Below are 18,451 nucleotides of genomic sequence, written 5' to 3' on the forward strand. Positions count from 1 at the left end.
CCAAGCTTGGAACTGCCTGCCTTACTGAAAGACAGCTGCCGAGAGGCTGCCACAGCATCTGGCCTAGCATCTCAGGGCTTCCACTGCGGTTCCTGTGACGGCCCGCTGCTTGCTGTCTGGACCGAGGGGGCAGACTTTCTTACACCACATTGAAATCTTTTCTGTGTTACTCCAGGGGTGGGCTGCAATTGAGTGGATAATTCAAACTTCTGAAGGCGCTGTAAGCTAATGGGCCCTGCACTGTGCCTTGTGAGGAGCAGTGATAACGGCAGCACTCAGGAACCGGTACAGATTTCAGCATCTCTTCCCCGTGTGCATGGTGCGTGAGCGTGCAGGGACGTTAAAGATGCAGCTGCGTGTGTCTCTCGCCCCACGCTCCTCAGTGGCTTCTGCAGTGAGAAGCACCATCGCCAGGCTCCCCTGTTTCTAGTCATTGTTTCATGGCTGGATTCATTTTCAAGGGAAACTTGGACATTTGTTACCTGGTTTCTGGTGAAGACAGTTCAGCTACTTCTGCAAACTGTTCCCACTACTTCGTTGCTTAAACAACTCTCAAAACGTGTGCATAGTTAGCAAAGAAGCTTTCATTAGGAGGCCAGATGGTGGGAGGACTCTCATTTTGGGTAGAATGTGAAGATTGGTCCACGTCCATAAAAAGAATATCATGTGTACTGGAGCAGTGCTGCAGCAAGGAGAAAGTTGGCTGGTCTTTCCCTTGCTGTAGGCCCTTGCTTGGCCTCCTGATTGTGCCGGTTATTTGCGGGCAGTGATAGAAGTCGTTGCAGGATTTCCTGGAGCTTTACAAACATTTCCTGCTCTCCTCTGCCCCCAGCGGCTGGACCATCAGAAGCTGCGCTGACATTTAGTTGTTCAGCAGTCGTCCCCACGCTCTACAAGAAAATAAACCAGCTTCTTGCTTCCCTTTGTTTCGGGAGTCCTTACCCTGCCTGGTACCACTCCACCTAGCTAGCCCTCCTGCTTGCATGGCCCAGCTGTCCCCGGCCTGCTGGCTTGCTCCCAGCGCGTGTGAGCACTCTGTCACCCCCCGCCCATCAGCAAATGAGGGCTGTGTGGCTTCAGGCTTCTTTAATAACTGCTTGCTTATTTTGCTTAACTCACTGATGCTTCTGTTTGCCAGACCTTCACCTTGAACCCAAGGTCATGGTCTGTCCCTGGGTCTCTTCTTTCATAGACACACTCCTGAATCAAACACATTCAGAGAGCTTGCTTGCCTGGTGCAAAGGGCACACTCCATGGCATCTGTGTGTGCGTGTTGCTGTCACTTAAGTGAGTCATAGACTCTGTCAGATTCTGTTTCCTCATAAGATAGAGCTAAACTGCCTGAATCTTTAATCAGATACCTCACCCAAAATTACTAAATAAAAGAAGAAGAAAGGAAGGCAAGTAAGGAGGGAGGGAGGGAGAGAGAGAGAAAGAAAAAGTGCATGCTGCTCCTGACTCACTGGCTGGGATCGGAGCTTGTGGCATCTGTGTCCCGCACAGCTGAGGCTGGCTTAGGGCTCCACAGCCAGTGCCCCCCCAGGGTGGGAGCCCTGTCCCAGTCACAGGCAGAGGTCTAGGAGATTACCAGAGAGAGTGAGATGTAGCTGAGGGACAACCTTGAACAAGATGAACTGAAGGGCAGTAAGGCTACCCTCTGTCCAGCTCCCTCTCTGGGGAGCCAGGGCACCTGGGGCTGGGTCTAGCCCCCCACCAGCCTTTCTGACTCACAGGTGCTATTCTTTTCTTGATTGATTTTGTACAGTGGTCTGTTTCCCCCTTAGTAGTAGCTTCCAGCTTTTTTCTGCTAACTCGTGGTATCTTATCAAATATCTTCTCTCTTTTCAGATGTCTTCACCATTTCCCTCACATGCTCTTTAGTCAAGAGTGCCTTCACCCTTCCACATCTCTCCATGGATACCTGGCAGCTCTGTTTCTCACTTCAGATGACCTCTCCCTGCTTCATTTCTCTTCCTTTCAACCACTGTTTGTTCAATCTGTCCATGCTTCAAGTTGGGGTGCTCACCACCACCTGAAATGTCAGCACCCAAGGGGACACACATGAAGTGACCTGTGCTTGTGGGGAACCCAGTATAGGAAGCTTAAACCCGTTGGAAATTATCATTGAGCTTTTTGGAACTCTCAAATTAGGGATAAAATTAGAATTGGTTAAGAAGCACAGTGCGTTCATCCTTCAGGGTGGGGCTGGTTCATCCAGCTGATCTGGAGACCAGCAATCCCAATGATTTGGAAGCTCCCATATTATTTCCCAGCATTCAGATCCATCTTCAGAGAGGCAGGTACGTCTTGGCCCAATCCATTTGGCATGCGGGCATGGGAGGCTGGCTATTCTGGGAAGGCTTATTAAAGCAGACCGCCAGCCACCGTTTTGTTGAGGTAGCAGCAGAATTACTGTCCTGCTAGCTTTAAGGTGGTTCCAATTGGGAATTTTCATTTTTCCATTTTCAAAAGTAATCGATGTTTTGAATTATAGTTTGAACTATAAAAACTTTAGGTGAGGGTCTCCTGTAAAGAAAGAATAAAACTGTATTCCATTATAAGTATTTCTTTTAGATACTGCATTTTGTTTTATAATTAATAATATTTCCAATCCAAATGAAACAAACATGTTATTTATTTTTTTCTTTACTTTTATTTTTATCAAAGTACTGTGTGCACATAGCTTAAGGTAAAACAGAGTTAAAAGACTTCTGGCAAAACCACCCTGCAACCCTGACTCACACCCTTCCAAAATATACAGTTCCACTCTCCTGAGGCGACTCTGAACTCTTGGCTGTTTCTCGTATTTACTTCTAGATTTCTAAATAATATGCACATTCTGCTAGTTCTTTTTTTTCCCTAAATTTTATTTATTTTGTTGTTGTTGTTGAGAATATACACAGCAAAACACCAATTCAACAGTTCCTACATGTACGGTTCAGTGACATTGATTACGTTCTTTGAGTTGTACAACCATTCTTAACCTCCTTTTCTGAGTTCTTCATCCCGTATTAACACAAACTCACTGCCCCCTAAGGTTCCTATCTAATCTTTTGAGTTGCTGTTGTCAATTTGATCCCATATAGATTTTAAAAGGGCATAATACTCAAGGCATACTGTTTTTACTAGTTAAGCTGAAGTATTGTTTGGATTTAAGATGACTCCAGGGCATATTTTTGGTTTAAGATTTAAAGAGTGTCTCAGAGCAGTAGTTTCAGGGGTTCCTCTACTCCCCATGGCTCCAGAAAGTCTGGAGTCCATGAGAATTTGAAATTCTCTTCTGCTTGTGCACACTTTTGATCAGGATTCTCGTATAGAATCTTTGATCAAAATGTTCAGTAATGATAGCCAGGCACCATCCAGTTCTTCTGGTCTCATGGCAAAGGAGGTCACTGTTCATGGAGGCAATTACCCACACATTCCGTATCCTCCTCCTATTCCTGACTCTCTTTCTTCCTCTGTTGCTCCAGGTGAATAGAAACAAATTGTTGTATCATGGATGGCCCCTTGCAAGCTTTTACGACCCCAAGCACTACACAACAAACTAGGAGGTAGAACAACAGCACTAAACATGTTATTAGCCCGGTTAACTGGGATGTACCATGAAACCATGACTATGAACCTCCAAACCAAGGAACCAGATCCCTTTGAGGTGTTTGGTTGTACATAAGCAGCCTCGGTAGCTATTCTTTTTGTAGTTGTCGTAAATATATCTATTGTACAACTTTTCCCAATTCAGTTTTTTACAGGTGTACAACTTATTGACAGCAATAATCAGCTGTGCAGCCATAACCTTAATCAATGAGATTTTTCCAGCACCAGTAACCTCCCTTTTCTGAAACATCTCTCCAGCTCCTGTAACAACTAATAAACTTTGGTCTCTGTACATTTGCCTTTTCTTGTCTTTTTATATAAGTTAGGTCAGACAATAATTGTCTTTCTGTGATGGGATTATTTTGCTCAGCATACTGTCTTCAGGCTCCTTTCACACTGTAGCATGTATCAGTACCTCATTTTTCCTGCTGGCTGAGTAGCACTCCTGTGTGTGTGTGGACCACATCTTGTTTATCCATTTATCTGTTATTGGACATTTAGGTTGTTTTCACGTATTGGCTATTGTGAATAGTGCTGCAATGAACATTCATGTACAAGGCACTTTTTGAGTCTCTGCTTTCAAATCTTTTGGTTATATGTCTACGAGTGGGATTGCTGGATCATACTGCAGTTCTGTTTTTAGTTTTTTGAGGAATCACCACATTGTTTTCCACAATGGCTATACCATTTGCATTCCCACCAGCAATAGATAAGGGTTCCAGTTTCTCCACATCCTTGTCAACATTTAATATTTTCCTTTTTTTAAATCTTAGCCATCCCTGTGGAGTGAAATGGTATCTCATTGTGCTTTTGGTGTGCATCTCTTTGATTGCTAATGACCCTGAGAATCTTTTCATGTGACTGGTGGCTATTTGAATGTCCTCTTTGTTCTTTGCCCATTTTATGATTGGGTTATTTGTCGTTTCATCTTTAAGTTGTCAAAATTTTACATATATTTTGGTTATTAGATTTTTATCAGATACATGACTTGCAAAGGTATTCTCTAGTTGATAGCTTGTCTTTTCACTTTTTTGGTAGTCTTTCGGTGAAGAGAAGTTTTTAATTTTTATGGGGTTCCGTTTACTTGTTTTGTCTTTTGCTGTTTGTGCTTTTGTTATTATATTAGATAATCCATTGTTGAAAGCTAGACCTGACAACGTTGCCCCTGCTTGTTCTTTGAAGAATTTTATGGTTTTGTTTGCACATTTATGTTCTTAATCCATCTTTTATTGTATATATTTATTTTTGTACGGTGTGAGGCATGGATTCTATTTCATTTTTCTGCATGTGGAAATCCAATTTTCCCAACGCCATTTATTGAAGAGATTCTTCTTTTGCCATCAAATGGATTAGTGCCCTTGTCAAAAGTCAGTTGGCCGTAGATGTGTGGGTTTATTTCTGGACTCTCAGTTCTGTTCCATTGGTCTAAGTGTCTGTTGTTACACCACTAACAGGCTTTTTGTTGTTGTTGTTGTTTTTTGGCTGATGCCATTTATTTAGATTTCTTTTATTTCCTTCAATAACATTTTGTCATTTTCTCAATATAGGTCATGTGCTTCTTTTGTTATTATTTTTTTAATTTTTATTGTGCTTTAAGTGAAAGTTTACAAATCAAGCCAGTCTCTCAGATAAAAATTTATATACACCTTGCTATATACTCCTAGTTGCTCTCCCCTTAATGAGACAGCACACTTCTTCCCTCTACTGTCTATTTTCATGTCCATTTAGCTGGCTTCTGACCCCCTCTGCCCCCTCATCTCCCCTCCAGACAGGAGCTGCCCACATCGTCTTATGTGTCTACTTGATCCAAGAAGCTCACTCTTCACCAGTATCATTTTCTATCCCATAGTCCAGTCCAATCACTGCCTGAAGAGTTGGCTTTGGGAATGGTTCCTGTCTTGAGCTATCAGAAGGTGTGGGGACCATGACTGGGGTCCTTCTAGTCTCAGTCAGACCATTAAGTCTGGTCTTTTTACAAGAATTTGAAGTCTGCATCCCGATGCTCTCCTGCTCCCTCAGGGGTTCTCTGTTGCGTTCCCTGTCAGGACAGTCATCTGTTGTAGCCGGGCACTGTCTGTTTCTTCTGGCCTCAGGCTGATATAGTCTCTGGTTTACGTGGCTCTTTCTGTCTCTTGGCCTCATAATTACCTTGTGTCTTCAGTGCTCTTCATTCTCCTTTGCTGCAGTGGGTTGAAACCAATTAATGCATCTTAGATGGCCACTTGATATCGTTTAAGACTCCAGACACCACTCTCCAGAGTGGGATGCAGAATATTAGTAGATTTTATTATGCCAATTGACTTACGTGTCCCCTGAAACCATGGTCCCCAAACCCTGCTCCTGCTACGCTGGCCTTTGGAGCGTTCCGTTTATTCAGGAAACTTCTTTGCTTTTGGTTTAGTCCAGTTGTGCTGACTTCTCCTGTATTGTGTGTTGTCTTTCCCTTCACCTAAGATAGTTCTTATCTACTATCTAATTAGTGAAAACCCCTCTCCCTCCCTCCCTCCCTACTCTTGTAACCATCAAAGAATATTTTCTTCTATGTTTAAACTATTTTTTGAGTTCTTATAATAGTGCTCTCATACAGTAGTTGTCCTTTTGCAGCTGACTAATTTCACTCAGCATAATGCCTTCCAGATTCCTCCATGTTATGAAATGTTTCACAGATTCATCATTGTTCTTTATCGATGCATAATATTCCATTGTGTGAATATACCGTAATTTATTTATCCATTCATCTGTCAATGGACACCTCGGTTGCTTCCATCTTTTTGCTATTTTAAACAGTGAAGAGTGCATATGTCTGTTCGTGTAAAGGCTCTTATTTCTTAAGGATGTATTCCAAGGAATGGGATTGCTGGGTCATATGGTAGTTGTATTTCTAGTTTTTTAAGGATGCGCCAAATCCATTTCCAAAGTGGTTGTACCATTTTACATTCCCACCAGCAGTGTATAAGTGTTCCAGTCTCTCCACAACCTCTCCAACATTTATTGTTTTGTGTTTTTTAGATTAATGCCAGCCTTGTTGGAGTGAGATGGAATCCCATTGTAGTTTTGATTTGCATTTCTTTAATGGCTAATGGTCGTGAGCATTTCCTCATGTGTCTGTTAGCTACCTGAATGTCTTCTTTAGTGAAGTGCCTGTTCATATACTTTGCCTATTTTTTAATTGGATTATTTGTCTTTTCGTAGTTGAGTTTTTGCAGTATCATGTAGATTTTAGAGATTAGATGCTGATCGTAAACGTCATAGCTAAAATTTTTTTCCCAGTCTAAAGGTAATCTTTTTACTTTTTGGTGAAGTCTTTGGATGAGCATAGGTGTTTGATTTTTGAGAGCTCCCTGTTATCTAGTTTCTCTTCGGCATTGTTAGTAATGTTTTGTGTACTGTTTATGCCACGTATGAGGGCTCCTAGCGTTATCCCTATTTTTTCTTCCATGATCCTTATCATTTAAATTTTATATTTAGGTCTTTGATCCATTTTGGGTTAGTTTTTGTGTGAGGTATGGGTCTTGTTTCATTTTTTTGCAGATGGATATCCAGTTATGCCAGCACCATTTGTTAAAGAGACTGTCTTTTCCCCATTTAACTGATTTGGGGCCTTTGTCAAATATTAGCTGCCCATATGTGGGTGGATTTATGTCTGGACTCTCAGTTCTGTTCCATTGGTCTATGTGTCTGTTGTTGTACCAGGACCAGGCTGTTTTGACTACTGTGGCGGTATAATAGATTCTAAAATCAGGTAGAGTGAGGCCTCCCACTTTGTTCTTCTTTTTCAGTAATGCTTTACTTATCCAGGCCTCTTTCCCTTCCATATGAAGTTGGTGATTTGTTTCTCCATCTCATTAAAAAAATGTCGTTGGAATTTGGATCACAATTGCATTGTATCTATAGATGGCTTTTGATAGAATAGACATTTTTACAATGTTAAGTCTTCCTGTCCATGAGCAAGGTATGTTTTTCCATTTATGTAGGTCTCTTTTGGTTTATTGCAGTACTGTCTTGTAGTTTTCTTTGTATAGTTCTTTTACATCTCCGGTAAGATTTATTTGTATTTATTTTCTCTTCTTGGATGGTATTGATTTGGTGATTTCCTCTTCGATGTTCTTTTTGTTGATGTGGAGGAATCCAACTGATTTTTGTATGTTTATCTTGTATTTGACACTCTGCTGAACTCTTCTATTAGTTTCAGTAGTTTTCTTGAGGATTCTTTAGGGTTTTCTGTGTATAATATCATGCAAATAGGGATACTTTTACTTCTTCCGTGCCAATCTGGATGCCCTTTATTTCTTTATCTAGTCGACAGCACTGGGTCTGGGTTAGCCTAATTGCTCTGTCCAGGACCCCCAGCACCCCCAGCACAATGTTGAATGAGGGTGGTCATAAAGGGCATCCTTGTCTGGTTCCTGATCTCAAGGGGAGTGCTTTCAGACTTTCTCCATTTAGGATGATATTGGCTGTTGGCTTTGTATAAATGCCCTTTATTATGTTGAGGAATTTTCCTTCTATTCCTATTTTGCTAAGTGTTTTTATCATGAATGGGCATTGGACTCTGTCAAATGCCTTTCCTGCATCAATTGATAAGATCATGTGGTTCTTATCTTTTGTTTTATTTATGTGATGGATTACATTAATTGTTTTTCTAATGTTGAACCATCCTGCATACCTGGTATGAATCCCACTTCGTCATGGTGAATTACTTTTTTGATATGTTGCTGAATTCTATTGGCTAGAATTTTGTTGAGGATTTTTGCATCTATGTTCAGGAGGCATATAGGTCTGTAATTTTCTTTTTTTGCAGTGTCTTTATCTGGTTTTGGTATCAGGGATATGCTGGCTTCATAGAATGAGTTTGGGAGTATTCCTTTGTTTTCTATGCTCTGAAATACCTTTAGTGGTAGTGGTGTTTAACTCTTCTCTGAAAGTTTGGTAGAACTCTGCAGTCTGGGCCAGGGCTTTTTTTTTTTTGGTTGGGAGTTTTTTGATTACCTTTTCAATCTTTTCTTTTGTTATGGGTTTGTTCAGTTGTTCTATGTCTGTTTGTTTTAGTTTAGGTAGGTAGTATGTTTGTGGAAATTCATAAGTTTCTTCTAGGTTTTCAAGTTTGTTAGAGTACAGTTTTTCATAGTAATCTGATATGATTCTTTTCATTTCAGTTGGTTGTGTTGTAGTATCATGTACCTCATTTCTTATTTGGGTTATTTGCTTCCTCTCCTGTTTCTCTTTTGTCAGTTTAGCCAATGGTTTATCAATTTTGTTGATTTTTTTCAAAGAACCAGCTTTTGGTCTTGTTAACTCTTTCAGTTGTTTTTCTGTTCTCCATTTCATTTAATTCTGCTCTGATTTTTATTATTTGCTTTCTTCTGGTGTCTGAAGGTTTCTTTTGTTGCTCTCTTTCTATTTGTTCAAGTTGTAGGGATAATTCTTTTATTTTGGCCCTTCTTTTTGGTTGTGTGCATTTATTGCAATAACTTGACCTCTGAGCACTGCTTTAGCTGTGTTTTCATTTAGGTAGTGTTTTCATTCTCATTGGATTCTGTAACAGGCTGTTTTGATTGCTGTAGCTGTATAGTTAGGTTTCAGAATCAGGAGGTATGAGTCCTCCTACTTTGTTCTTCTGTTTCAGCATTGCTTTAGCTATTCAGAGCCCCTTGCCATTCCATATAATGTTGAGGATTGGCTTTTCTATTTCTGTAAAGAAGGCTGTTGGAATTTTGATTGGAATTGTGTTATATCTACAGATCACTTTGGGTAGTAATGACATCTTAAGAATATGAAGTCTTCCAATCCATGAACATGGAATATCTTCCCAGTTATTAAGTACTCTTTAACATTTCAGCAGTGTTTTATTGCTTTCATTGTATAAGTCCTTCATGTCCCTGGTTAGATTTGCTCCTAGGTATTTTATTTTCTTTGATTCTACTGTAAATGGGATTGTTTCCCTAATTTCCCTTTCAGATTTCTTATTGATAGTGTATCACAACCAAACTAATTTTTGTTTGTTGACCTCGTATCCTGCTACTTTACTAAATTTCTCTGTTAGCTCTGGAAGTTTCCTTGTGGTGGATGCTTTGCAATTTTCTATATATAGGATCATGTCATCTGCAAATAGGGGTTATTTTACTTCTTCTCTTCCTATCTGGATACCTTTTACTTCTTCTTCTTGTTTTATTGCTCTTGCTAGGACTTCTAATACAATACTGAATAGAAGCGATGAGAGCAGGCACCCTTATTTTGTTACTGATTTCAAGGGGAAAGCTCTCATTCTTTCTCCATTAAGTATAATGTTGTCTGTTGGCTTTTCATATATGCCCTGAATGATATTGAGGAATTTCCCTTCTATTCTAATCTTCTTTAGGGTTTTCATCACGAAAGGGTGTTGGATTTTATCAGCTGAATTTTTCGCATTCGTAGAAATGATCATGTGGTTCTTTTCCTTAGTTTTATTGATGTGGTGTGTTACGTTGATTGATTTTCTAATGTTGAACCATCCTTGTGTTCCTGGAATAAAGCCTACTTGGTCACGGTGCATGACTCTTTTAATATGCTGTGGAATTCTATTCTCTAGTGTTATGTTGAGGATTTTTGCATCTATATTTCTAAGAGATATAAAAATATAGGCCTGTAGTTTTCTTTTCTTGTGGTGTCTTTGCCTGATTTTGGTTATGTTTGATTCATAAAACAAATTAGAGAGTATTCCTTCCTTCTCTATCTTTTGGGAGGGTTTAAACAATATTGGTATAAATACTTGTTGAAACATCTGATAGAATTCCCTAGTGAAGCCATATGATCCAAGACTTTTTCTTTTGTTGGAAGGTTTTTGATCACTGTTTCAATCTCTCCACTTGATATGGGTCTGTTCTAAGAATGTGTGCATTTTGTCTAGGTTATCCAATTTGTTGCCATACAGTTGATCATAATATTCTATTTATAATTCTTTTTACTTCTATCAGGTCAGTTGTAATGTCCCCTCTTTCATGTCTTATCTTTTTATTTGCATCTTTTCTCTTTTTTTCTTTGTCAGTCTAGCTAAAGCTTTGTCAATTTTATTGATCTTTTTGAAAAACCAACTTCAGATTTTATTCTTTCCTTTTTTTTGAATTTTATTTATTTATGCTCTGATCTTTATTATTTCCTTTCTTCTGGTTGATTTAGACTTAGTATGGTCTTCTCTTTCCAGTTCCTGGAGTTGTCAAGTTAGCTATTGATTTAAGATCTTCTTTTCTCATTTAGGCATTTATTGCTGTAAGTTTCCCTCTCTGTGCTTCTTTTGCTGCATCCCATATGTTTTGGTATGTTGTGCTTTCATTTTCATTTGACTCTAAGAAATTTGTGATTTCTCTTTTGATTTCTTCCTTGACCTATTTGTAGTTTAATAGTGATCATGTTTAAATTCCATATGTTTCTGTATTTTTCGGGGTTTTTTTTTTTTCTGTTATTGATTTCTAGCTTCAATCCACTGTGGTTAGAGAAACTACTTTGTATGATTTCACTCTTTTTAAGTTTATCAGGACCTGCTTTGTGACCTAACATGTGGTCTATCCTGGAGAATGATCCACATGCAGTGGAGTAGAACCTATATTGTGCTCTTGTTGGGTGGAGTGTTTTGTATATGTCTGTTAAGTCTAATTGGTTTATAGTGTCATTCAGTTCCTCTGTTTTCTTGATGTTCTTTCTGGATATTCTGAGATTGAAAGTAGTGTATTGAAGTCTCCAACTATTATTGTACTGCTATTAGGGTTTGCTTTATATATTTAGGTGCTCTGATATTGGATGCATATATATTTATGATTATTAAATTTTTTTGATAATCGACCCTTTTTTCACTTCATTTCTTCTAACACATCTTTATCTCTTCTAACAGATTTTCCCTTAAAGTCTACTTTGTCTGATATTAGTATTGCCACCCCAGCTTTCTTTTATTCTTTTTCTCTTTTTTTATTGCGCTTTAAGTGAAAGTTGACAATTCAAGTCAGTTTCTCATACAAAAACTTCTACACACATTGTTATGTGACCCTAGTTGCTCTCCCTACAATGTGACAGCACATTCCCCCTGTCCACCCCGTATTTCCCGTGTCCACTCAAGCAGTTCCTATCCCCCTCTGGCCTCCCATTTTGCCTCCGGACAGGAGCTGCCCACATAGTCTCCTGTGTCTGCTTGAGCTAAGAAGCAGACTCCTTTTGGTCATTATTTCTATGGAATATTTTTTTTTTTTTACAGTACTTTCACGTTCAAACAATTTGTATCCTTGGGTCTAAGATGTGTCCTTTGTAAACAGCATATAGTTGGATCACATTTTTTTATCCATTCTGCCACTCTTTACCTTTTGATTGGAGCATTTAGTCCATTTACATTCACTGTAATTACTGATAAGAAGTGACTTATTTCTTCCATTTTGTCATTTGTTTTTTTGTGTGTCTTAAGCCTTCTTTGTCTTTGTCTTTGTCCTTTAGAACTGCTTGCTTATGTGTTTTGTTGGTTTATTGCAGTGAGCCATTTTGGTTTCCTTCTTTCTTTTTTAGATTTTTTTCTTAGTGGTTACCATGAATGCTACGTTTAATAGCTTGTATTTTTAACACTGTAGGGAAAGTTTGTACCAACTTAACCTCAGTAACATACAAGAAGTTCTATATTTATAGTATTCCTCTCCACCCATTTTGTCATCACTAATTATGTCTTTATATTTCATGTGCCATGTCACACAATTTTATACTTGTTTTTATATATTTGTTATTACAAAATGTGGAAGACAACACAATTAGAATTATCAAGCATGAATATCTTATTACTAGCCCATATTCTTGTCCATACATTTCCCTTTATTAGGAATCTTTCTTTTTATGCATAACTTTGAATTACTTTCTAGTGTATTTTCTCTTCCATCTACAGAACTCTCCATTAATATGTTTTTAGGGCCGGTCCGGGAGATATGAGCTCTCTCAGCTTCTATTTCATTTAGCAATGTTTCAATTTCACTCTTATTCTTACAAGATAGTTTCACTGGTTATAGTATTCTTGGTTGACAGTTTTTTTCTTTCAGCACTTCGAAAATATCATCCCATTGACTTCTGGCCTCCAGTGTTTCAGAAGAGAAATCAGCACTTAATCTTATTGGGGATCCTTTGTATGTAACTGTTTACTTCTCTCTCAGTGCTTTCCAGATTCTCTCTTTTTCTTTAATTTTTGAGAGATTAACTATGATGTATCTTTGAATTTATCCTACTTGGGGTTCTTTGAGCTTCTTGGATATATAGATTAATGTTCTTCATTAAATGGGGACATTTTCTTCTTTTCTTCAAAAATTCTGTCATCTCCTTCTGGATTCCGATTATGAGTATGTTATGTGTCTTGTTACCCTCCCATTCTTGGTGTTGTTAGGTGCCATTGAGTCTGTTCTGACTCATAGGGACCCTGTGTACAACAGAATGAAACACTGCCCAGTTCCTACCCCACCACCACAATCATTGCTATGTTGATCCCATTGTTGCAGCTACTGTGTCAGTCCATCTTATTGAGGGTCTTCCTCTTTTTTCCTGACCCTCTACCTTACCAAGTATGATGTCCTTCTCCATGCCCAAACTGCTTGAGACGAAGTCTTGCCATTCTCACTTCCAAGGAGCACTCTGGTTGGGCTTCTTTCAAGATAGACTTGTTTGTTGTTCTGGGATCCATGGTATATTCAGTATTCTTCACCAACACCAATCGAAAGGCATCAGTTCTTCGGTGTTACTTGTTCATTGTCCTGCTTTTGAATCCTCATGAGGCGAATAAAGACACTATGGCTTGGGGGCAAGCACACCAGCATCCCCAGTATGACATCTTTGCTTTTTAGTACCTTAAAGAGGGCTTTTGCAGTACATTTGCCCAATGCAGTACGTCATTTGATTTCTTGACTTACATGGGTGTTGATTGTGGACTCAAGTAAGATGAAATCCTCCACAACTTCATTCTTTTCTCCATTTATCAGGATGTTGCTTATTGGTTCTGTTGTGAGAATTTTAGTTTTCTTTATGTTGTGGTGTAATCCGTACTGAAGGCTGTAGTCTTTGGTCTTCATCAGTAAGTGCTTTAAGTCCTGTTAACTTTCAGCAAGCAAAGTTGTGTCATCTGCATGTTCCAGGTTGTTAAAGAGTCTTCCACCAATCGTAGTGCCATGTTCTTCATCACATAGTCCAGCTTCTCAGATTATTCGCTCAACATACAGATTGAATAAGTAAGATGAAAGGATACAACCCTGACGCACACCTTTACTGATTGTAAAGCATGCAGTATCCCCTTGCTGTGTTTGGATGAGTGTTTCTTGGCCTATGTGCAGGTTCCTCATGAGCACAATTAAGTGTTCTGAAATTTCTGTCCCTTGCAGTGTTATCCAGAATTTGTTATCATCCACAATGTCAAATGCTTTGGCATAGTCAATAAAACACAGGTAAACATCTTTCTGGTATTCTCTGCTTTCAGCCAAGATCCATCTGACATCAGCAGTGATATCCTTTATCTTCCTCTGAATCTGGCTTGAATTTCTGGCAATTCTGTGTTGATGTACTGCTGTAGCCATTTTTAAATTATCTTCAGCAAAATTTTACTCGTGTGTAATATTATTGATATTGTTTGATAATTTCCTCATTCTTTTGGATAACCTTTCTGTGAAATAGGTACAGATATGGTTCTGCTCCAGTTGGTTGGCTAGGTAGCTGTTTTCTAAATTTCTTGGCCTAGACGAATGATTACCTCCAGTGCTGCATCTCTTTGCCGAAATATCTCAACTGGTATTCCATCATTTCCTGGAGCCTTGTTTTTCACCAGTGCTTTCAGGGCAACTTGGACCTCTTCTTTCAGTACCATTGATCCTTGATCATATGCTACCTCCTGAAATGGTTGAACATGAACCAATCCTTTTTGGTTCAGTGGCTCTGTGTATTCCTTCTATCTTCTTTTAACGCTTTCTGCGTCTTTCAATATTGTGCACATAGAATCCTTCAAAGTTGCAACTTGAGGCTTGAATTTTCTCTTCAGTTCTTTCAGCTTGAGAAATGCCAAGCTTGTTTTTCTTTTCTGGTTTTCTAATTCCAGGTCTTTGCACATTCCATTATAATACTTTTTCCTCTTGAGCCACCCTTTAAAATCTTATGTTCAGTTCTTTTACTTCATCATTTCTTCCATTCACTTTAGCTGCTCTGTGTTCAAGGGCAAGTTTCAGAGTCTCTTCTGACATGCATCTTGGCCTTCTCTTTCTTTCCTCTCTTTTTAATGACCTTTTGCTTTCTTTATGTATGATGTCATTGATATCATTCCACAATCACTGTCAGTGATAAGATAATATTCATGTGCCTACAAGGAAGACCAGCTAATAGGACCATTATTCAAATTAATGCACCAACAACTAATGCCAAAGATGAGGAGATTGAAGATTTTTACCTACTTCTGTCTGAAATTTATCAAACATGCAATCAGGATGCATTGATAATTACTGGTGATTGGAATGTGAAAGTTGGAAACAAAGGAGAAGGATCAGTAGTGGGAAAATAGGACCTAGGACCATAGAAATGATGCTGGAGATTGCAGGATAGAGTTTTGCAAGAGCAATGATTTGTTCATTGCAATCACCTTTTTTCAACAACGTAAACAGTGACTATACACAGGGACCTCACTGGATGGAAAACAGTAATCAAATTGACTACATCTGTGGAAAGAGATGATGGAAAAGCTCAGTATCATCAGTTAGAAAAAGTCCAGCGGCTGACTGCAGAACAGACTATCAATAGCTCATATGCAAGTTCAAGTTGAATATGAAGAAAAAACAAATTCAAAATACAATCTTAGGTATATCCCACCTGAATTTGTAGAGCTTCTCAAGAGTAGATTTGATGCATTGAACTCTAATGTTGTCCCATACTTCCATTAATTTGTGCTTAGCCTTCTTGAGCCTCCATTCTCATTGCTCTTCAGCCTCTGCAGTTTTAACTATCTTATCATCTAATTTGCTGATTCTTTCTTCTGCCTGATTAAATCTGTTGGTAAATTCTTCTGTTGTGTTTCTTATTTTATTGTTCCTTTCAGTTGTAATGTCTGTTATTAGATCATTTTTTTTCTTGCATTGTTTTCCTTATTTGTTTTAGCTATTTTTCTGTTTATCCTTAAGTCTTTAATTATGTTTAATGTTTTGTTAAATTTCTGTATTCCCTTTGTCATGTTCATTTGGATAGATTATTGTTTGTTCTGTGTATGTCTTGGAATTTTCTGTTGGGGCTTTGGAATTTTCAAGGGTGTTAACTTTCTCAGTTCTCTCTAGTATTTGGTGGTTTTTCCCACAATACTTTCTGCAAAAAACTGTTAGGCAAACAAAGCTCTCAGCCTTTGCTTATCATTTCCTTTCCCTCTCTGTGATAGCTCCTTTTCCTTCCCTGATTTAATTATGATTCTAAGTTCCAGATTTTGGTTTTCAACTTTCAGTCTTTCCCAGATACATCAGAAAATATGCTGTGATCAACTCATCTTCCAGCTGACAATGCCATTCAGGCAAGATATTGTGTCGTAATCTGTTTTCCAGGGGACTCAGTCCTCTCTCTATGGTTATCACGTCCTTCCCTTCTCTGTGTGGATTGCTTCTATCTGAGCTGGCTTCCTGGGGAGGCACAAGCCGACTCTACTCTCTTTCAGGAGGAGGAGGGCTGGCACTCTCCAGAATAACCTTCAAGAGATGTGTCTTGTTGGTTTCAGAGACCCAGTGGCCCCATTGTGTTTGAGGGTGGCAGCCTCCTTTTAGGTGACCCTACTCCTGCCTTTACTCTAGAAGACCTTATGTTGAAGTTCATATCAGTCCCGTACCCTATAGTTAGTTGGTGGGAGAGGGATTGTCACACTCTGAAAGTACCCCCACAAAGGTCTGGCTTGTTGCTATCAGACCCTGCCCCACAGTTTGTTGGCTGAGGCTGTAGCCTCCACTCAAGATGCCTTCTTCCTAGCACACAGCAGCTTTAGTCAGCAGTACTCAACACCGATCAAAGTGGAAGCAGACAGACCGAAGTTGATTTCCAGGAAGGTCTGTCCTGTTGGTTTCAAAGGCTTGAGCTGTGAGATGCAGAGAGTTTGGTAGAGTGCTTAATGTGAGAGCAAACTCCACTGCAGTGGCCTTCTGTAGCAGTTTCCAACACTGTGGCAACCAGGAGTTACTAGCTGGGGGATGGATGTCACACTCTGATCAGATACCCATAGAGGTCTGTCTTGTTGCTATCAGTACTCCTCTGGTAGATTGTTGGCTGTGAACGCAGCCTCCACTCAATATGCCTGCTTCCTGGTACAAGGACAACAAACAAAAATCAGTTGGGTATCTTTACACTGGCTGTCTTGGTTATCTGGTGCTGCTATAACGGAAATACCACAAGTGGATGGCTTTAACAAAGAGAAGTTTATTAATTCACAGTCTAGGAGACTAGAAGTCCAAATTGAGGGTGCCAGCTCTAGGGGAAGGCTTTCTTTCTTTGTTGGCTTTGAGGGAAGGTCCTTGTCATCAATCTTCCCCGGTCTAGGAGCTTCTTAGCACAGGAAGCTTGGGTCCAAAGGATGTGCTTTGCTCCCGGTGCATTTTCTTGGTTGTATAAAGTCCCTCATCTCTCTGCTTGCTTCTCTCTTTTATATATCTAAAAGAGATTTGTTTAAGACACAACCTAGTCTTGTAGATTGAGTTCTGCCTCATTAACATCATAGAGGTAAGATTTACAATACATAGGAAAATCGCATCACATGACAGAATGGTGGACAATCACACTACTGGGAATCGTGGCCTAGCCAAATAGACACATATTTTTGGGGGACACAGTTCAATCCCTGACACCAGCACTGAGAAATCTGAAAGGGAAATCAGTAAAAATTCCGTTTAGAGTGGCACCTAAGAGAATAAAGTACCTAGGAATAAATCTAACCTAGGCCATGAAGGATTTATACAAGGAAAGCCATGAAACACTGCTAAAAGTGATTAAAGAAAAATTAAATAAATGGAAAGATGTTCCACGTTCATGGATCAGAAGATTTAGTATAATTAAAATGCCAGTACTACCCAAAGTGTTGTACAAGCTCGATGCAATCCTGATCAAAATTCCAACAGCCTTCTTTTCAGAAATAGAAAAACCAATCCTAAACTTTATGTGGAATAGCAAGAGACCCCAAATAGCTAAAACAGTGTTGAAAGAAAAGCACAAAGTATGAGGACTCACACTTCCTGATTTTAAAACACTGTACAGCTACAGTAATCAAAACAGCCTGGTACTGGCATAACAACAGGCACATAGACCAATGGAATGGAATTGTGAGTTCAGAAATAAACTTACAGCTCTGTGGTCAACTGATTATTGACAAGGGTGCTAAGTCCATTTGATGGGGAAAGAAGAGTCTCTGTAATAAATGTTGCTGGGAAATTGGATTTCCACATGCAGAAGAATGAAACAGGATTCATGCCTCACACCATACCAAAAGAAAAAAAAAATCAAATGGATTAAGGACCTACATGTGGAAACTAAAATCATAAAATTCTTCAAAGAACAAGGTTAACACTGTCAAGCCTTGCTTTCAACAATGGATTATCTAATATAATAAAAGTACGAACAGCAAAAGACAAAATAAATAAATGGGACCTCATAAAAATTGAAAACTTTTGTTCATCAAAAGACTTTACCAAAAAAGGGAAAACACGTGCTACTGACTGGGAGAATAGCTTCAGAACCCATTTATCTGACAAGAATCTAATAACCAAAATATATATAAAACTTCAAGAACTAAACAACAAAAAGACAATGCAGTTATAAAACGGGTATAGGACTTGAATAGACATTTCACCAAAGAGGACATTCAGATGGCCATCAA

At 39.0% G+C, this 18,451-nt stretch overlaps 1 protein-coding gene across 3 annotated transcripts in view; it reads left to right on the plus strand.

The window, feature by feature from the left end:
* The window catches only part of PRELID3A (PRELI domain containing 3A), a 73,637-nt gene that overhangs the window by 28,608 nt on the left and 26,578 nt on the right, over positions 1 to 18,451 (plus strand). The window contains exon 6 of one of the 3 annotated variants that reach the window (XM_023544003.2): positions 176 to 2,525. The exons of the other annotated variants lie outside the window; for them this stretch is intronic. Coding sequence (XP_023399771.2) covers positions 176 to 229 — 54 coding nt within the window. The 3' untranslated portion in view covers positions 230 to 2,525. Of the gene's footprint in view, positions 1 to 175; positions 2,526 to 18,451 lie in introns of those variants that run through there. 3 annotated transcript variants of the gene reach the window in all.

Source organism: Loxodonta africana, chromosome 11 (genome assembly GCF_030014295.1).
Source record: "Loxodonta africana isolate mLoxAfr1 chromosome 11, mLoxAfr1.hap2, whole genome shotgun sequence".
NCBI classification, from domain to species: Eukaryota; Metazoa; Chordata; class Mammalia; order Proboscidea; family Elephantidae; genus Loxodonta; species Loxodonta africana.